Raw genomic sequence first — 22204 nt, 5'->3', positions numbered from 1 at the left:
TGAATTGAGCAAAAAGCAACGTTCAGAATTAAACTGATCAATGACAAATTTAGTATGTGTGGCTCAGTGACATATATTAAAGGAATAAGTGTCGAGCTTATGTGTCACACACAAGCATTCAAGTAAATATGTGGTCAAAAGCTTTTCTCAGTTTACAATCAATGCCACACACACACAGAGGAGGAACTGTGCGGAGAGGAAGAGAAAACCACACCATTTTCTCCTCCATTTGCAATCGGATCAATAAATAAACGTCAGCTTTGACGGCACTGTGTGGGCCACGCAAATGTTTTCCACAGTTCTGGGTCACAGTGGGAAATCTAGATTACATGATAAGAAAACCATCTCTGCTATTTTTCCATTGCGTTCCAGTAAGAAGGTAAACTATGCTTGGATCTCTCATTACCTGTCATTTTTCCTGCCCCAAGACAATACCACAGTTCCAGCCATTAGCATATATAATGTTACATGCAAACAGACTATTTAGGTTTCATTAACTTTTATAAACAATGTATATAAAATCTCTAACCCCTTCTCCCTTTAAGAGTAAGTGAGATACCTGCAGTACAAATAATAAGTCCCATAATTTCTGAGACCACTATTAAAAAATGAATAGGTTTTCCAACAGCGCCCTCTTCTGTCAACATTGTATAAATCAAACAAAACTTATCAAGGAATTTTATCATTAAAAATGACATTTTCTTTACACTTAGAAGTGCACAATAAACTCTAAAATATTGAGCAGATGTTAACTTAAAATTATATTATATGCTGTGTTGGGTAGCATAATCTACAGTTGGATCTACTTAAAAAAATTACTTGAATTGGTAACACTTAAAAATTCAGTTTTATTCTCACTTTAGGTGAAAGTTTTAAGCTTAAAAAAAACTTCAATTGGTAATGCCTAAAAATGTAAGCTTTATGAACTTTTATGAATTTTTTTAAAGTTGCTGTAGTTTGTAGTTGTATTTATCTAGGCATAGATGAATAATACGAGCTCTGTACACGGTAATAACACATCATAAGCCTCAAACACTATTGTGTCCTCCTTCTTATGTAAACCTCATGCAGAAAAGACCACTAGAAAACGGCCAATCTCAAAATAACACTAGAAAGTCGAGATGTACGCCCCAACATTAAATTCATTACAATGTTGATACAAATTAATTACAATGTTGCTCAAAGTTGTGACTGTTGAGTTAGTGCTATTTGCTAGTTAATGCTATATGCTACCATTAGGCTGAGGTTCTACTAGTGATGGGAGAAAACTCGAAGCTTCGAATCAATTGAACCAATTACTTCGCAAATTGATTCAGTTTTTCGAAGCGTTCAAAATACCACACGCGCTGGCGAACCCTGCTGGTCAAAATAGCGTAAAGCAACAAAATTGGTTCAAATTTTACACATTTCACAAAATAATAGCACGATTTTTAAGAAAAACAAATTATTTAACTTAATTAAGCCATAAACAAAATTGTATTCTGTGTTTTTTTTGTTTTATTTAAGGCAAACAGATCATTAAAACGTACTCTCTTTTAATTATGCACATGTCAGTTTATCTTTGTATCTGTCTATAAACAAAAAGTAGACAAAATTATAGTGTTATTAGTCAGAAGCATTAATGTCTTATGAACTTGCATAAAAAAAATGACCCGAGTTCACCTAACCATATTAGTACTGGTCATTTGTAATCATCGTTTCGAAACAGTTATGATGTAATGAATCGTCGTTTGCTAAAATCAAGTGACTTGGCCAGTTTAAAAATAACCTCCGAACCAATGATTCGAAACAAAAGATTGGTAAAAGCTTCGAAAGCGACCACCACCAATTCTACTAATGACGTTAACTTACAGTTAGGTTTTGCAGGTCTATACTAAAAAAACACAATTAAACTTACCACTTAGAAACGTTCATTTCCAATCTTCAAACTATTGTTTATTCCTGAAAATCTATATCTTTGTCTTATACAGGCTCAAAAATATAAGATTGCTTAGCTACCAGCTACTGAGTGAATGACCAGCCACTGACTGACAGCCAATCAGAGCAGAGCTCAACATTATTTATTCATGACCCTTCCAAATAAGGGTACAACAACCCTCCGAGTTGTAAATAGACATATTTCTGGATAATTTTTGCACTTATTTAACAATATCAGCGAAAAATGTAACACAATGCATTCTTTTTTTTTGATGCACATTAATTTTAAAAGAGATAAAGGACAGATGGTATTGGAAGTGACGTTTAGGCCATTGTCAAGCCGTTGATCATTTATCTGATGAACATTAATAGATCATCTTTTCAAATGTCTAATAAAAGCTTTGACAATGGCCGAAATGTTACTTGAGCAATGTCACTTTCTTAAATAATTTATATAAATAATGCATAAATTAGAAATAATAGAAATAACAAAGATCAGAAAACTTAAATAATAACACTGCAAAAAAATGACTCTTACTTCGTATTTTTGTCTTGTTTTCGGTAGAAATATCTAAAAATTCTTAAATTAAGATGTATTTTTTTAATAAGCAAAATGACCTAAGAAAATAAGTCTAGGTTTTAGACAAAAATTAAACAATTTTGGGGCTTAAAACAAGCAAAAATATCTGCCAATGAAGTGAGAAATTTAGCTTGAATTAAGTAAAAAAAAAAGAAAACTTAGTTTAAGATTTTTTTTTCTCATCCCATTGGCAGATATTTTTGCTTGCTTTAAGCATTAATTCATTTAAATTGTATATTTTTTTGTCTATAAAATAGACCCACTTTCTCAGGTCATTTTATTTTCTTAATTTAAGAATTTTAAGATATTTCGGTAACACTTTATTATAATGTTCATGATTTAACATTAGTTAATGTATTAACCAACATGAACAAACCATGAGCAATACATTTGTTACAGTATTTATTAATCTTTGTTAATGTTAGTTAATAGAAATAAAGCTGTTCATTGTTTGTTCATGTTAGTTCACGGTGCATTAACTAACGTTAACCAAATTTTAATAAAGTATTAGTAATTGTTGAAATTAACATTAATAAAGATTAATAAATGCTGCACAAGTGCAGTTCATCATTAGTTCATGTTAACTAATGTAGTTAACTAATGTTAATTAATGAACATTATAATAAAGTGTTACCGATATTTCTACTGAAAACAAGACAAAAATACTACGAAAGTCATTTTTTTGCAGTGAATAATTTCCAATGTGCATCACTGCAAAAAAATGATTTTCAAGAAAAAAAACAACAAGAAAATAAGTTTAGTTTTTAGACCAAAAATATTAAATTTAAGTGATTTTGTGCGTAAAACAAGCAAAAAAATCTGCCAATGGGGTAAGCAAAAAAATCTTGAACATTTTTCTTAAACACTAAATTCAAGAAAAATTTGCTCACCCCACCGGCAGACTCCTTTTTTTTTTTCGCCTGTTTTATGCACAAAATCACTTAAATTTGATAAAACTAGGCTTATTCTCTTGGGTTGTTTTGATCATCAAAAATTTTTAATGGAAACAAGAAAAAAAAACTAAGAATTTTTTTTCTTTAAAAACATTTTTTTGCAGTGCATGTTCTCACACATTTTTCCAGTTCTAAAATAATAACATTTAAAGGTCAAAAGGTATGCCATCCTCTGATTATCCAAATATTATTCAGGGACAACTTGAGATTTTGACCCCTTCATGGGAAGGATCTCGAACCAACCATGGGTGCACATAAAACACAGACATGTATGCATAAACATATACATTTATTTTATTGGAAAACACAGATGCATCTCACATATTATCTGTACATCCTTCAAGTGAATCATCATCACCTTTCCAATCGCTCGCTTCTAACCCTGACAACATAAACTGTTTAAACAGTCCTGAACAGAGTAAGATATACCACGTAAAGCTTTTCTCCACAGAAGTAATACGTTCAAAGAAAAAATCCAATTATTAGACCAATAACAAGCCCTTCAAAGAAACCGGAGTCTTGCTAGCAATACATTTAAATAGATTTTCTAGTCATTCCTCAAAATAACCTTCATCATGTTTCTCGCAAGCGGAGCGCAAATGAAATTCAAAGCACTTGACGAGGTTATGACAAACCCACAAGAGCAAAAGACATTTGACCTGTAGCAGCAGCAGCAGCAGGTTTCTCTCGAGTGTATCAAGGTATAATCTACACCAAAAGTGCAAATATATATAAATATAGATTATATAGCTAGTTGTGTGTGTGTATAGTTATATATATCGATAATACATGACTACAAGATTTCTTGCAAGAAAGTTGAGGCTTACGAGTATTATGGCACATTTCAAGACCGTGGTTCAAACAAAAGTCACAGACCTAACTACTGCAGAATAACAATAGGCAATGCAAAGTTTACCAGACGTTAATATTGAAGAACAGTACATTTACACTGATAGCATTATGAAGCATCTTTTTTTACAGTTATGCTATTCCATCACATTTCCAGTCTGCTGTATATACTTTGCATCTCGGTGCTCCCACAAAGATTGAAGCCGTCGTAACACAGGACAAAACCCACACTGAAATAAAGTTTAACCAGTCAATGGTAAACACTGGTAACATGCCTTATAGCCCGTAAAGACACACTCTTCAAGTCACTGCCAATAAACCTCGATTATACATAGTACGAGTATGACGTCGGGTTTGAACAATAAATACGTCTTCATAAACATCCAGTTTTTGTTCCGTTTCGAGTCTTAAACAGGAGAAGGCGATACGCAAAAAGCATGACTTCACCACAAAAGGTCACAAGCAATTGGTTTTGCTCACTGTGACCCTGGACTATTTACCACAATTGTTTAGCATTATTATAATAATAAATGTTTATAATAAATCTATTGTTGATGCAATGAAAGAACACTCGTGAGAGGCGTTCTCCGCATTTTAAAGACTTCAACTCATTTGCGACTAAAGTGACGTTCTGTCCTCAAAATGTTTGTCAGGTCTGGAGACGTTTGCTCCGAAAGGGCTCATGCAGTTATGCTTGGTCCATTCACTTCTGCTGGGACAAGTCTGCTATTGTTTTTCACAAATTGCTTTTGAAAATTAGACATTTTTGGCAAGAGATCGCAGAATTTTAAATTCTCTCTGAAGTAAACTTGTTATTTTTTCGTTTTAAAGACAGAGTGATCTTAGTAGGACAAGCAATGTAAGAGAGAGAGAAAGATTAAAGGATAGGAGAGTCCTTCACTTCGCAGTCATCATCTGGACAAACTCTGCAAAAAAAGAGCAAAAAAAATTAATATAATGAAATAAAAGCAACATATGCATATGCTTTTTAATCTCGAATAAGAGCTGCAATGAAAGACATGCTGAGAAATAATGTACAATCAGCATATACTTTATTACTTATTTGAATGATTTGTTTGAAATTCATATGCATATACTGTGGAATAATTAGCGAACATCTCATAGAGACCAATAATACGCAGATGACTCAGTTTCTTGCAGTTTTAGTTCATATTCAAAGCTGCTGTCCGAGTTCACACTGATTTCATTGATTAATTAAGAAAAGCGATCGTCAAATACACATTAACCAAGTCCATTAATATAAGTTTATTAAACGTAATAAAGTTGACAGAAATATATTACTATTATATAGTAAAATCTACTATTAAAATAATATACAAATAAAGATTAAAATTTTTAAGTACTATTAAGTTATATTTTTAAGTAATCACACTCAAAATATTTGTACTTTTAAACAAAACAAACATTTTTTTATTATTTTAGAAAAGACAAATTATTACATTTTATGAATTCAGTTTATTAAACATGACGTTTATTAACTCTTTCCCCCCCATTGACGAGTTATCTCGTCCATCAATTTCTTGTCAATTAAGAGAAAAAATTTGCATAAAACGTGTTCCTAATGAGGTTTTATGTTAATCTGTAATACCGCAATTATCCACTAGATGGTGGATACTTACCCAATTTATAAAAAACTGAAGCAAAAAATTATTTACTAATTTTAAACTGTGTGTATGTTTTGATAATCATTCTAAATCTGATCTCTAACAAATTTCCTTCACAAAAATGCACATATTTCAGCTTTTTGCTAAAAAAAATGTAAGAGTTAATAAGCAGAGAAAAAAATATAGATAGGATTAAAGTTTTTTTCCCAGTTTGTTTGTTTGTTTATTTATTGTTTGTTTGAAAGCAGAGGGTGTTCTTTCATTTGATATATTTGTAAAAGAACATTTTCCTGGAAGGTATTTTGTGAAAATCACAAAAAAAATGCTGGCGGTCAACTTTTCAAAAAATGGCTTGTCGGGGAATGAGTTAAGTGAAATGTAAATAACCAATAAAGAAATGAAAAGTGAAAATCCAGAATGCAGAAAAATTAAAACAGACAAAAAAGGATTTGTGAAAATAAACAGAATTAAAAAAAACATGAATCTACACATTTTAAGCATAAGAGCTTGTTTAAAACTGGGCCAGGCACACGGCAAGTGTGTGGCAAATAATTTAAGATCAAGTTTGATTGTTCAAGCTGGATGATGAAGTTGTGGTGCTCCTATAATTTTCAATGGATGCTCCTGAATTTTTGTTGGTGCTCCAAGCTTTCACATTTGGGAGCACCAGTGCTACTGACTATAAAAGTTAATTTCGAGCCCTTCATTGCAGTAATTTAAAGTAAACAATCTCTTCATTCTGTATTAAATATGCTTTCAACAAAAAGTAACTAACGTTCACTTTGTCAACATTGTTTCTTTGCTTCTGCTTACTCCTAAAATAGCCATAACATGCCCTCAGGTATGAGATATAATAATACTGCTGCTGTTTCACTCAGCAAACACAGCTAATTACGGGGTACAACTCTAATCCAATTATATTAATATCACCCATGTACCATCATGCTAAATGTTAAATGCTGCAGGTGCAAGCTAAAAGTCCTCTGGTGGGTTTATTAAAACCCACTAGATTATAATTTGCATGATTAAAATAACAGAACTTGAAAAGCTACATCCTGTATGTAACCACAATGAAAACACTTAATGTATGATGTCATGTTGGTTATATTGACCAAGAGGTAGCTTAAATGACTGGATAAGAAAGTGACTCACCCTCATAGTTGACCTGGCCATCTCCATCAATATCTGCCTCTCTTATCATCTCGTCCACTTCCTCATCTGTTAACTTCTCACCCAGGTTGGTCATGACGTGACGAAGCTCGGCTGCACTGATGTAGCCGTTCCCATCCTGAAGGCAAGAGAAAGTAACTGTGCTCACAATAAAGAAATGATGCTTGTTGTTGTTTTTTATTATCCCTACATCCAGATTTATAGTTAAATTTATACGTTTGGAGAAGATAGGATTTCTCTAGACACCAGCCACGGTGTGGATGGAAAAATAAATATATTTAAACTGATTAATAATGAGGACATAGCCCAAGTCCTCTTTTGTGCCATTGAACTAATGCAGTGAATAAACACAAGCGCTGTCTGACCAGCAAACACAAACACAGCACATACCGACAGCATCTAGAGACGCTCCACCTCTATTTCTGTAGTGTCATCATCTGCTTTACTGGGTCTTTAAGTTTCATGTTTGTGGCAGCTGCAGTTAACTGTGATGATTTCTCACCTTGTCAAAGACTCTGAAAGCTTCTCGGATTTCCTCTTCGCTGTCCGTGTCCTTCATTTTTCTCGCCATCATGGTCAGGAACTCTGGGAAGTCTATAGTTCCGTTGCCTGTGGAGAGACCACGAGATTAAACGAAAAGGTAAACCTAACGTTTCGCATCCTGTACCTTAACACTAGTGTAAAAATACAACGTTACAGTACACATAATATAAATAATGATTTAGTGTTCAAGGAATAAGGTGCAAGAGGCTGTGCTGTTTTGTGGAGTTGTCCAATTTATTATTGTGGAAGCACTAGCCTCGTGTACCTTATTGCTTATAGAAAACGGTTACTACACAACACAAATATATGTGATGCGTCCTGGGAAAACCTGTCGGATGTTGCGCTGGACCATTTTCAGAAAAATGTAAAAAAGATTGCATCATTAATGAAATCGTATCCGCCATTTTTTCCCAGATCCCATCACATATTAAAGCAACATTCATCAAGTAAAACATTGAAAGCCTTCATTCTAAAGGAAAAATAGTCACTGACGGACTGTGAGCAGCAACAAAATGTTTCACACAAGTTTGTGTTGCTATGGGTGCTGCGCATTGATACACAGAATTGTTAGGTGCAGTTAGGTGCAATACAATGTAAAAATTCACTGGTTCCAGATCTTACTATATTTCACAAATTACCTTGTAAAGTAAATCATCCGTTTAAATTGGAAAATACCTAATATGTAGACATATGGATTAGGGCTGTCACTTTTCATAAAAAAAAAATCGATCGGACCAACCAAAAATGTTTTGAAAACGATAATATGGAATGGATTTTAACCAAAAATGTACAATATTAATTTTAAAAGAATTAAACAAAACTCAAAAACAAGCAGAAAAAGAAAATAAAGAATTCCGAAAAGTGCAGTAGGCGTTGCGAAAGCTAGACAGAAAATACCCAGCAACTTTACACACCAGGGCTCGAAATTGCGACTATTTTGGTCGCATATGCGACCGAAATTTTATCTGTGCGACCTTAAAATATATTTGGGAGCATTTGTGCGACTGCCCATTTTGTAGATTGTGATGCTGCGTGCTGCTGTCCCAGGTTTAGTGTTTTCTCCAACGTTACATAACCAATCAAATTTCACAATTAAAGGGATAGTTCGGCCAAGAACGATATTGAACCCATGATTTGCTCACCCCCAGGCTGTCCGAGTTGCATGTGTCCGTCGTTTTTCAGACAAACACAGTTTCGGATATTTTAGAAAATATTTTAGATCTTTCGGTTGATTAAATGTAATATTACGGGGTCCAGCCATAGTCCACGACCTTCAAGTCCAAAAAAAGTGCGTCCATCCTTCACAAATTAAATCCAAACGGCTCCAGGATGATAAACAAAGGTCTTCTGAGGGTAATCCGTGCGGTGTTGTTGTAGAAATATCCATATTTAAAATTTTATTAACGTAATTAAATACCTTCCGGTAGCGCCGCCATCTTAGGTTGTTTTCACATATGTTGGTGCGCACCGTGGTGCGGCCTCGGAGCGCACCTAAATACATTGTATCATTTTTCAGTTAGTGCGGTCTGTGTTCACATATATATATTTTTTACTTTACTCGAAATGCCGCACCGTACGCCATGTGACAACGGTCAGCGCTGTCATTGGTCTCTGACAGCTCTTACCGTCTCATGACCACCCCCACGTTTCCACGACAACCAGCCTGACAGGGAGAGCGCAGCTATCAAGATGTGGAGATAAACGATGCACGTCTTTGTGAAGTTTCGTTGCTTTAACGCGAAATTGCGTAGCTGTTCTATTAAAGCCTTTCTCATGGAGCCGTTTGCTAAAAAGCCCGTAATGTCACTATTTGTGTGTGGAGGATAGCTATGCATTTATAAAATCATCAGCTCAAACGTAAAGGAGACAGCGAATCTCTCTGCAACGGACCAGATTGGCTTGTTTGTTGTTAACCCACAATATAACACCCGGCTCACGTCACAACGGAAGCCCAGTGGCTCAAACATGTGGAGAACTTCCTGTATTTGGTTCGGTCCGAGGTCCGGCAGTGTTCACACCACAGGTGGGTCGCCCCAGAGTTCGGCAACAGCCGCTCCGAGACCACCTGTTTAGAGCGGTCTCGGAGCGGCCGTTTAGTGCGCACCCGAGTGCGGCTGTTGTGTTCACACTGACCCAAACGCACCGTACTCGGAGCGACACGTCATTTGGGCCGACCTAAACAGTGTATATGTGAAAACACCCTTACTGTGCATTCAGACCGCAACCGGCGAGAGCGTCAAAGTGGCCGGAAGTCATTCATTTTCAATGAGAGACGGCGGCGAGCTCCGGCGAGCAACGGCGCGGCGCGTCATGTACAGCGTGAGCGTCGAGGAGAGTTGAAATCAGCTCAACTTTATGGAAATGAGATATGACGCGGTTCGGCGGCAACCAATCGGAAGGCGGAAATGTTCACCGGCAACCAATCGGAAGGCGGAAACCTCCGCCTGAGAGGAGTTCAGAGAATGCATTCGAGCGTCAGAGCGTTCACTACAACTTTTCTTTAGCGTCGTTGTCAGGGCAGCCAGAGCTTTTATTGACGCTCTCGCCGGTGGCGGTCTGAATGCACAGTTAGACTCAGGAGAGAGTATTAGCGCAATGTACGCACTTTTCTTAGTGACGTATGACAAATTCGGAGGGCGGGGGGACAGAGCAGCAGCAGAGAAACTCTGTACGCTGCGTAAGCTCTCATCCTGAATGCGGATGAGACTAAGATGTTGGCGCTAACGGAAGGTAGTTAATTACGTTAATAAATTTTTAAATATGGATATTTCTACAACAACACCGCACGGATTACCCTCAGAAGACCTTTGTTTATCATCCTGGAGCCGTTTGGATTTAATTTGTGAAGGATGGACGCTTTTTTTTTGGACTTGAAGGTCGTGGACTATTGCTGAACCCCGTAATATTACATTTAATCAACTGAAAGATCTAAAATATTTTCTAAAACATCCGAAAATGTGTCCGCCCGAAAAACGATGGACACACGCAACTCGGACAGCTTGGGGGTGAGTAAATCATGGGTTTAATATCGTTTTTGGCCGAACTATCCCTTTAAGTTCTTGCGTTTAATGAAGGATTGGTTAATATGAGTGTCAATCATTCCTTGTTGCCGTGCTACGTTGGTACATGAAGCGCGAAAATGTGAAAAGACGAGATGGCAAGCATGACGAGAACGAGCCGATTACAACCAATGTTACTGTAATTAATGACAACGATCCGGATTCAAATGCGGAAAATAAGACTTGACATTAAACCTTTCGGGGAGAGTGGCATAAAAAAATTGAGTGTCTCCGCTATGAAAATGGCTCGATGTAAGTTACTGTGTTTACTGTAAAACGGTGTTGGTGGCGGAATCAAAACATTAAGAGCCAGACCTTGCTTAAACATGGCGAAAGTGCCAAAAACACAAGAAGTGTCGTGAAAAATGTGTTCATTATTAATGAGGACACCGACCTGTCTGTCAAAGAGTGTTTGATAGTGTATGTGCGCATGCGCTGGTGAATGTACATCCGACAAACATCCTTGTGGTCCATGTTGATGTGGAACACGACAATGCTGATGGTATGTTTTTGTTGTATTTTTTAAAACATTGCCTATTTAGCAGTAATAGCATCCTGGTAATGCAGTTATCAATACCAATATATATTAGCCTTCTATATCAAGGTCACCTGGTAATGTCACAATTAATCAGTGTTTTACGTGTTTGCTAGATTTTCTATTGTAATCTTAATCATGTTACCTGTAATTGTTAAATTATTATTGCTGCTATAATATTTCAACAGCATTTGGTATTAATTTAGGAATATATGCAGCAAAAAATAAAAAAATTAAATAAAAGAGCTAATTTTAAATGCTTGTCATTGGATGTGTAAAGCCCGGTGGTGGTGTTTCATTTTTAATAAAATAAATCTATTAACATATACATTGTAGTTGTGGTGCTTTTTAATTTTTGGATGGATGCGCCTAAATTTTTGCTGGTGCTCCCAACTCTTTAAACTTGGGAGCACCAGTACTACCAAATAAAAAAGTTAATTTTGAGTAGTGATCGACCGATATATCGGCCGGCCGATACATCGGGCCGATTTTAGCAGGTTTTAGGTGTATCGGCATCGGCCGATTCGCGGCGTGCGTTCGCCGATAGCTTTTCCCCGGCATTAATTACAGACAGGCGCCCACAGGCAGCTCTGTGTTCTTTGAGGCTGCCTGCAGCCCGTGCATTGCCCCTCCCCCCACTAGCAGAGTGGAGCGCTCCAAGCCTGCTCTAGTAAGTTAAACTTCAAAGCATATTTTAACTGTTTGACTGAAATATTGCCATATACTTTGAAAGTGTAAGCACGTTGCTCTATGTGCGTGCAATCATAGCTAAGAAAGTTTGGTGGTCATAATGGAAAACGCGAATGCCTATAAAACTGCTTGCCAGTGTATTTAGGGAGCTTCAAATAGCCTTTAGGCTAACCGTATGCATACGGCAGCTGTTACGAACATCATAGGATTAAATAATGCTGACGTTGTTCCGTGATTGCGTGGTATTTATAGGAGTTTTATTCAGCGACCACCAGTCTGACGTTTGGACACGACGCGTGCTCAGGTACAGAAGTGGGGCAATTGGCATGTTATTCAGAATTCTTTTCAAGTTGTTTTTTGATCAGTATTGCTGTTTACATTTTCCTTGTCTTCTTATGAAAGACATTTGCTCTACAAGAGATTAAGTTAAGTGCACTAAAACTTAGACCTAAGCATTAAATAGGTTGTAAATAGTTGGTTACTTTCATGGATAAAGTAAAGTGTTCCCTAGGGTTGTGCCGATAGACGATAGTATCGTGTATCGACGATCTTCAGACATATCGCCAATGGCAGGCTTTCATGGCGATAGTCAAGACGATAGTTGGCGAATGGTTATTATTAAATTTATTATCATCATAGTTTTATATTAACACCGACAATGCATGCTTTTCCTCACATGAGGGTTTGTGGGCTTCACTTTACGCGGAGAGCTTGTAAATAGAGTATTCCTTCTTGCACGTACCTGCACTTAATGCGCGCGTCTTGGTCTCCTTCTACCACTAAATCCAGCGCGCCGCGTCATGAGCAGCTGCGCTTCTCTCTGTGCACGCGCTCTCGCATCTGTCCGCAGTCTAAACATAAACTAAAGTAGTAATCCTTATTTGTTCAGTTTAATGCGTTTCATGCGAGCTGAGACAAACTTTACTTTTTGTTTAAAATATGACCCGCTGCATATTAGCGCCTCTCTCTCACTCTCGCGTACGTGCAGAGAGCTGCGCTCTGTCTGAAGTCAGATCACTAGGTATTAATCCTGTTTATGATATGCATTTCAATGAGTTGTTGCAACACGTCCCTTGTGTTTAATATATGATTGTGTTTAAAATATGATCGCGTTCCGCTGGACTGATGCGTTTAAAAAGGCACCTCATGAGAGCACCACTACTTGACACGTGTAGTCTTCTGCAACAGCACTAAATAATAAATGCATTGAATAGTTTGTATGTGCGCGCACGTGTGTGTGCGTGCGCAGATGCATGGTTTTACAGTTATTAAGTAATCATGATAGGGTTTTAATGACGCGCTCGCTTTAATGGCATCAGTTTTAAGAAGGTTGCGGTCATGACGGTGTTGCGGTCCTGTTTTTTTTGTCAACCCATCAAGTGACTCGTTATAATGAGTAAAAATTATCACATAAAAAAAAGAGTAAACTACTGCCACGCCCCCCGATAACATCGTGTATCGCCGATCTCACAGGCTGACGATAGGACGATCTGAAAATAGGGCTTATCGCCCAACACTAGTGTTCCCCTTGTTATGCTGCTTGGTTGTTGCTACTGTGTGCAATGGTGTAATTATTATTTTATTTATGTATTTTAAGCAGCACTGAATTTTCTTACTTGTTCTACCTCACCTTACTATTTCTTAAATGTAGTTCAATAAATGTTCCTTTTTTAAATTAAGAGCTGTAACATTTGGTTTTATCATTGTGTCATTTTTATAATATAAACTAAATGAGAAAAAGCAGTATCGGCTCCAAATATCGGCTAAAGAAAATCGGCAGCCTGTATCGGTCATCGGCTAAAGCTGATGGAAAAAAATCGGTATCGGCACAAAAAAATCCATATCGGTCGATCCCTAATTTTGAGCCCTGCACACCTTTACTGTACGGTTTCAATTTGCAAAGAAAACGGAGGACAACGGCAATAAACCTGTGCAACACGAGAGAGCGTCGAAAGCGAACTTACAGGAGATGATTAGTTATGAAAAGAAGCTACCATTGCCAGCTGACAGCGATCCGCTTTTGTGGTGAAAGATAGGCAGTACGAAATGCCCCCACCGCAGCTGGCAACAAAGTACCCGAGTTTCCCAGGGACATCAGTGCGGTTGGAGAGCGTCTTCTCAACAGCTGGACATATGGTAAATAAAAAACACTCTGCTCTGGACCCCGAAAATGTTGATCGATTTGTTTTCCTGTCCAATAATTTGTAATTAGCCTTTGCGCATTTCATTATGCCTGCCTAGTACCGCCTAGCCTATGTGTCGGTTAAGTTTAATAAAAAACACGCATGGCCTGTTCTCAACTTCAAGTAAGTCCATTTAATTTTTTTCTTTTTGAATAGTTGTTTGAAATGGACTGAATCATTATTTAAAATAATTTGAGATTTTTTAATTGCCTCAATCATAAATGCAGCCGGTTTGAAGCCTGCAGTAATGGTTTTCATTTAGGTTTTAGGTTATGGCAGCAGTCCACTCTGCATATATTTTTTTCGAGAATGTTGCACTGCTGTTGCTGTTTGTTATTCTGCACAGAAATTCATGCCAATAAATAAGAAATATTGTTGACTTGTGGGTTTTCAGCGCTCTCTTTATGTTCATCCGTTATTTGGCGTTGACATTTTTTTTTTACATGGAAAATTGATTTTATAATCGATTCAATGAACACTTATGTCTTAAAAATCGAAGAAGAAAAAAAATCACAAAAGTGACAGCCCTAATATGGGTTATATAAGAATAAGGTTGAAAGCATAATGAGGTATAAAACCCATCCCTTTGAGAGCTATCTTCCGGTTAGCTGAGTTTAGCTCCAACACTGCTCCAACTCACCGGCTTGCAATTTTCATCCGCGCATTAGAGGAACTGTAAATGAGTCTCACCATCAGCATCAACCTCGTTGATCATGTCTTGAAGTTCGGCTTCAGTCGGGTTCTGACCCAAGGAACGCATCACCGTGCCCAGCTCTTTGGTGGTTATGGTGCCGTCGCCATCTTTGTCAAAGAGTGAAAACGCCTCCTTGAACTCTGTTTGGAATCAAATTCATAATCCACGCATTAAATCACACTAGAGTACATTTCTATAGCATCTATACAGCAAAAGACAGTCAAACCAAAAATGAAAAATCAGACATTATTATTTAAGCACAACTTACATTCTGTCAAATAAAAAAGTTATTACGAATAAAGCATTAATATATTATGCATACAATGTAATACACACATTTTTTTTCATTTTTCATTAAAAATAGTCGCATGAATACAAACACTCAAATATGTCTGAACAGCTTAATAATATTTCACGTGATTTAAAATGTAGCCTTTCTAGAAGCTCAGGGTTTTAGGTCACATCTACATTAACGTGACTCACCTGCAATTTGTTCCTCAGTCAGCTGGTCTGCCTGTAAATGTAGAAAGTGAAAGAAAGTCAGTCACTGAATGCCACATCACTATCAGACCAGATTCAATGTCCCAGTCTTTACACACATACACCTCAAAATGAGTATAATAAAGGACATGTATAAAAATATCTCCAGCTGATATAATTAGACAGTGCTGGGTACAGGGTCATGAATGCGACACACTTAAAATGATTGCACTTCTCTCTGACACGGAGTTCAGTAGTCAATTATTAAAGAAGAGAGGATTCATCTGCATTCACAATACATTTGAGAGGATTCATTTGGAGCGATTCAGCTGTGTTTTTGTTTAAAGCCTGGTGATTCACAAAGCTCTCAGCATCAATTGAATATGGTGCAAAATGATCTGTAATAGAATAAACGGGAAGAAGGCCAGACGTATCCATGAGGCAAAAGCTTCAACTTTAATAGATTTGGCTTGCCATCTGTGCGATAGAAAATGCATGATACAAATGTTGTTGTTTTTTTGCAATAACAGAATAATAGAGCTAGATACAAGACTTCCACCAGATTCTGTATGGTATTTTTGATACACAATCCCATGCTGTTGTGGGTCGTTTCTAGGGCATTTGCTAAAGTGTCAGCTTTATTAAATAAGAAACAGGAAATCATATGGGGTGAGAGAGAGAGGGCAACCAGAGTTCGACTTTTTAAGCTTAAATTGCGCTAAATTTTCAAGGGTGGTTTCGGCTACTGCGCACAACCTTGTGCAGAGCCCCTACCACAGAGAATCATCAGTCTTCATCGATTGTTAATTGGCTCTTTTTAAATGCAAGAATGGCATAATTGCATTAGAGCCCGACCGATTTATCGTTTTGCCGATTTTATCGGCCGATATGAGCATGTCGCAGATATATCTGTATCGGCGTATTAGCCGCAGATATGAAGCCGATATGAACGTTCCTTACAGAACACATTAAATGCTTTTGAAAGATGTAAGTACTTGTTTGTCCAGCAGAGTGCGCCATACTGGTTGCTAATGGTGACTCAGGTCACTCACTGTAGTGACATCAGCCAATCCCCCACCCCCTTCACTTCAGTCAGTCTCTCAGTTCAGGTGGCGGCCGCGGCAGTCACGCGGTTTCTTCAAAACATTTTACACCTGGTATTAAGGCGTGCTTTGGTCGATTGGATTATAAGTGGACGAGAGAGACACATTCCTGTTTACATTTGGTGGTTTTAATCAGTCTTTTTTGTCCACTTGAGAGTTGTTTCAAACGCAAGCGGAAGAAATGACACAAGGCGGAGAAAGGACGCGCTTAAACTGACGCGCAGTCTGTGGGAGTACAGCTGCTTGTGCTGTTACATGCTCATTTCAAAGCAATTGATTAAATAAGCTCGCGCAACTTTACACCCTTTCTTAAATAAAAGAGGCGGAGAGCAGACGCTTTAGTTTGATAAAAGTTTAAAGTCCCGGCAGAACACTGTGGGTTCGTATTATAAAAAAGTTGTGCAGTACATTAAACATTAGCCTACATCAGTATGTTGTCAGTAATTCAAGAATTGTCGTCTTAACGGTAAGTTTTTAATTAATTTGTGAAGTCCATAACTTACTCTAAAGCTAATAAACAATGACTTTATAAGTTTCCATTTTTTTAAATAAGCCCAATATAACATTATTCTCGTTAAAACTGACAATGGTTTAAGTTATATGTATTTTGTTTTGTTTGTGTTTTAAAGTTATTTATAATAAGTCAAATTTACTGTTTTGTGCACTTATATCAGAATCATTTTGGATAATAAAGTTTATTGTTAACTTGTAAAACACACCTGCCTATATTACATATCTTTGTCACGTCATTTTTAAGTGTTTGATCACCACATTTGTGGTGTGATCATAGAGTGATCATTGCAAAAAGTATTTATATATAGTATATTCTGTTAATGTATATAGTGTATTCTATGTACAGTACTGTAGTAGTATAATATACTGTAGTATATGTGTACTGTACTATAATATGCACATAATGAATATCGGCCGATATATCATTATCGGTCTTTTTTTACTCTGTAATATCTGTATCGGCATCGGCCCCAAAAAATGCATATCGGTCGGGCTCTAAATTGCATACTATCTGCCATGTTTAGGGTTAGGAAATTTTACAGACAAAGCTCGAAAAACTGTGAATTTATCCAGCTCTGTTTGTGCAGCAGGCATGAATGATAATTCATGAAGAGATGTGCTATTACTTTTCCAAGGGCTTGCATCTGGCTGACATTTAACTTGCGTTAAAGATATTGATATAACAAGATTGAGCACTGCTACTGGACAATGAAGTGCTCGACATGGCCATGGGCGTAGCTACCATTGAGGACACCGAGGTCATGTCCTCTGTAGTTTTTCTTGAAGTTTCGTTTCATTTTGATGTGAAAATAGCCGACGAGACAATTATCATTGCATACAGACCATCACCTGACACACGTACTAGAAGATACCGCTGCAATCTCAAAACAAATGTAGTCTGCTATAGCAGGGCCGGATTATCCATAAACGGGATTGGCCGAGTGCCCTGGGGCACCAGGCAATAGGGGGGCACCAAGGGCTTCAGACTGCAGCCAAAATGTTACTACAGAATGCGCGATCGGGTTTTAAACGCTCATTTGCATGACGCGTATATTGTTTTATGTCACCATGCACTCAGTTGAATCTACCGATGGGTCTATGCAACCCGGGTAAAGTCAACACATCTGACTCAGAACCGCGAGTAGACGCGCTGGCACAGATTTCAAATTAAACATTGCAGAGATGAGAGATAAAGAGTGTGGGAGAACTTTTAGCCTACATGAACACCAAAAACGTTATAGATTAGATTAAAGGTCTACATCAGTGCACAGTAGGGGTGTAACGATTAACCGTGCAAATGCGCGTTTTCTCAATGAATGAATTTGAATGAATTACGGTGAAATCCAGACACATCAGAACGCCAGGGGGCACTCTTGTGCAGAAACTCCCTTTGTGCCACAGAAGAAGTTGTATTACAAACGCTATTCCAGGAAATGTCTACAGGAATAGTTGCACGCTGTTCTTCAAATTGTTTCAGGTATTTTCATGATAATAAAGAACATTTTGAATTATTTTTATTTAACGAGTGTTGCTTTTTTATATGAACGTTATAAACGACTCAGACTCATAATGATTTTAGATTGATAAGGACTTCCCATGATCACAGAGCTGTAGTACACAAACAAGCTGTGCATGAAACAAAGAATCGCAGCCCTGCGATTCAGAATCGATTTCAGACAGGCATTTTTAATGGGACATGCGATTGAATCGTTACATCCCTAGTGCACAGTTAAGGAAAACTGGATAAAAGATGAGAAACGTGTAAAGGATACAACAATATGTATATTGCCCTGCCACTCATCTCATTACAGTATGCTATTTGGATATAACTTATTGTATATCTATCTTATGCCTAGAATTAGCTAAGGGGTTTGTTTTTGATTCTTGGTTCATAAATTCCTATTCTGAAAGTTTCATCAATTGTACATATTACATGCAGCAACTGCATAGAGTTAGGTCTACTTAGTATTTTTTTCAGTAATGCAGTTTTTGGGAAACTATGAATAATTGCATTGCAGGCTGAATAAAGTGTGCCCAAAATTTTTTGGCTGGCGCTCCTAAAATTTTCAGTCAGGGGCTACAGTGCTCCTAATAACAAAAGAGTTAGTCTGGAGCCCTGAATGACTAAAGTTGTCCTCGGTATTTGAAAAATCCTGGCTACAGCCTTGGATATTGCCACTCTTGCGACAAGTCCCGCCTTCCATTAAAAAGGGCCAATCAACAATCGATAAAGACTGATGATTCTCTTTGGGAGGGGCTCTGCACAGGGTTGTGTGAAGCGCTTGTCAACCTGTGCGCAGTAGCTGACCCACCCTTGAAAAAAAATTTCAGCGCAATTTGAGTTTAAGAAACAAAAGTTATGATACTGTTAATAAGTATAATTGTTGTTCCGAAATATGTTGTTTAATTTAGCACGTTATTTAAGACATATGTCTTTCCTATAGACTCTAAAAAAAATATGGACGTAGTGTCTGTGACGTCACCTATAGGTTTGTAAAGAGCTTTTTTTAAGCTTAAAGTAGGCAGTGCCTGCCGTCGCCACCTTGGTCGCACGTCACCGCGCATCACTCGCAGAAAACTGAAAATAGGTAAAGAGGCAGGACATGGGTGAAGCTAAAGGGCTCGCTATAGTTGTGCATAGGTCCTACGACGTATCCGCGACGGCATAGGTTCCGCAACGGTTTTCATTTATACTTTTGCATCGTCGTCGTCCGCGTCGACGTGGAAACACACCCGCAGACCGCTGGTAGGCGTGTAACCACAGTAGCAGTGCGACAGTCAAAGAATAAGAAGCTTGGCAAGTTAACCCACAAACGAAGAAGAAACAGCAACTTGTTGTGTATGATTTGAGAAGACCAACAATGATGGATGTAAATAAACAGCGACTTTTGTTGCAGTTTGAGTTAAATCACTCTTCAACTTGGCCCATCTTTGTTTTCACCGTCGCAAACAGAAATACCCATGACGCAGTTTTTTTACCTGACGGGAGGGGTTCTGGTGGACCAATCACAGCGCTTGCGGTCCGCATAGAACTGACGAGCTGTCAAAAATTTTGCAAGGTGCATGTCAGGCTACGCACAGGCTACGGATAACCTACAACGTAGATCTTACACACGACTATAAATCGGGCTTACGAGATCGAAAGGTTGCCCCTCTGTCTTTCCCCATTCAAGTACTTTGGACTTTAGTCTTGCATGACTGAAATAATGTTGCAAACATGGCCGCCTAGTGACACCTAATGATATTGCCTCAGCAAGCTACTAAGATATCACTCCAACAGCATGACTTTCACTAACTACTAACTTCCAACTAGTAGTCATAAACAGAAAAAGAGCACTTCATAGGTTTCAGACATCAGGTGACATGTCCTCCTGTAGATCCAGCGGCGAGACGCTAAACATCTGGTTTGGACGGAGGTGGACTCCCACTTCTGTTGCTGATATTCAGTGCTGCCTTTCAGTCCTCTAACCGCATTTCAACGACCGCAGCAATTACGGCAGATTAAGAGGAGCATGAGGGGATGAATGTTTATCATGCAACAAGAGTCCTCTCTCAGCTGCATTCCACTTTGATGAGCGTGTGCGCATGTGTCTGCACTGCAGATCCTGTGTCAGTGTGTTACTGCACCAGCTATGATTTGGTTCAATGCAGGGGGAAAGGGGGAGGGGCATAGAAGGATCTGGGAGGGGACACAACCAAAATCCGTCACTGCAGTTCAACCTTCTGCAATATGCGATCTCACTGCTCAGTCCATTCATATTTATCCCTTATACAGCGACGTGGTGATAATATTGGGGAGACGCTGAATTGCAGATTTTCAACAACCTGACTCACAGTGCGCAACAGCTACCCTACGTAACTTGGCCTGTGCACGTGCAACAGACAAACCAGGACCCATATTTGACCCAAATCAGGAACCAAAATTTGTACTGGATCTGTGAACGATGCACGCGACGTAAATATACAGAAGCAGAGTCTTCAAAGAGGAAGACCCTTCCAGAAATGAGGAACTTGAGCGCGTTTGCTGATGGTTACGGTTATTTTTACACCACCACGCCCACACTTATCCTTCTGTTAAAGGCAATGAGCTCAGCCCATGTAAAATTAGCAGCCAGTCACTGTTCACACACCGAAATGACATGAAGCACCGCGTGAACGCAACACGCGTGATGTACTGCATGCATGTTTAACTCTCAACATTAAAGCACAGTCAACAGCTGTCAAAGGTCTGGACACAGACCACGCATTCCGTGCATTTCATTCTGCATTTCTATAAGTTACACATCTACTACAGCTCGTTAAAACAACATTTTTAATTTTTTTAATTATTACGTTTAATTCTAAAACAGAAAATGCTGTGCATTTGATTGACAGGTTTCAGTTTGCGCGAGGGCACTTGCACGCGCCCGATAAACTCCGCAGAAACCATTTAAATGTAAAATGTACACCTATTCGTTGGTAATTCACAGATATTTAGATAAATTAGTAGTTGGCATCCTATAACATATTTAGTACAAATTAAATACAGCTCATTTCAAGCTAACTATCTACTTAGCGTTTTATATTACAAAATATATCGACGCGTTTGATATATTTAATATTTGTGCAAAGCTAAAGTACCCCCAATACCCCTAGATCGCAATACTGTTAAATGCTACGATTAGATTGTCAAGCTGGGTCTGACAGGATGCTAAGGCGGCTAAACCGTTAGCTATGAATAAACTCAGGTTTTATAAGTTGTACTCACCATTGTGCTGGCGTTATTTAATCAAAGCCCGTCCGCGAAGTGTGTCTCAAATCAGCAGCAGAGAGCTGTCTGTGAGTGTTTTAAACGTTGATAGATAAACGCAGGATCTGTGAGTGTGTATGTGAGTAAGTGGCCCGCAGATTGAGGTAATGTAGTAATGCGCCGCAGCGTTCTGGCCTCATTTACACTGTATCCCTCCGCGGCAACTCATCTTTCGCACTAGTTGCAAAGGCTCTCCAATCGCTCTCGCGGTACTCTGATTGATGTTGTTTTACTTTTGTGCATACACTTTACTGCATCCACAGTACTAGACAGATTCGGGAGGAAGAAATATGCTCATGTTACTATACAAAATGTCTCATTAAAAATGTCAGTAAACATCCTTTGGACACTTGCCAATGTTGTTGGCTACAAAATTTTAATTTTATTTTTCAGTATTATTTCATTCCATTCCATTATTTTAATATTTATTTATTATATTTATACACAAATGTATTTTTAATTAAAAAAAGGAAAAAACATACTATGTTTAAGTTGAATGGATAACAGGGAATTGTATGGTT

The 22204-nt window shown here is 38.0% G+C and overlaps 1 protein-coding gene across 1 annotated transcript; it reads right to left on the bottom strand.

Moving 5' to 3' along the window:
* Positions 1-3722: 3722 nt before the first annotated feature.
* On the bottom strand, positions 3723-21805 carry calm3a (calmodulin 3a (phosphorylase kinase, delta)). Its single transcript, XM_055195997.2, has 6 exons — positions 21642-21805; positions 15282-15312; positions 14795-14938; positions 7597-7703; positions 7077-7212; positions 3723-5225 (listed from the first exon to the last, which is right to left on the bottom strand). The coding sequence occupies exons 1-6, from the start codon at positions 21642-21644 to the stop codon at positions 5197-5199; spliced, it is 450 nt and encodes a 149-aa protein (XP_055051972.1). The 5' UTR covers positions 21645-21805; the 3' UTR covers positions 3723-5196.
* Between the last annotated feature and the right edge of the window lie 399 nt (positions 21806-22204).

Source organism: Misgurnus anguillicaudatus, chromosome 24 (genome assembly GCF_027580225.2).
Source record: "Misgurnus anguillicaudatus chromosome 24, ASM2758022v2, whole genome shotgun sequence".
NCBI classification, from domain to species: Eukaryota; Metazoa; Chordata; class Actinopteri; order Cypriniformes; family Cobitidae; genus Misgurnus; species Misgurnus anguillicaudatus.
The sequence above is the reverse complement of the archived record's forward strand: the minus strand, read 5'-3'. Positions and strand labels throughout refer to the sequence as shown.

Excerpts from the sequence above, each read along its gene's own strand:
- calm3a (XM_055195997.2), bottom strand. Across the intron at positions 14,939-15,281 it reads GACTGAGGAACAAATTGCAG|AGTTCAAGGAGGCGTTTTCA; the intron begins GTGAGTCACGTT and ends GATTCCAAACAG. Across the intron at positions 7,704-14,794 it reads CAACGAGGTTGATGCTGATG|GCAACGGAACTATAGACTTC; the intron begins GTGAGACTCATT and ends GTCTCTCCACAG.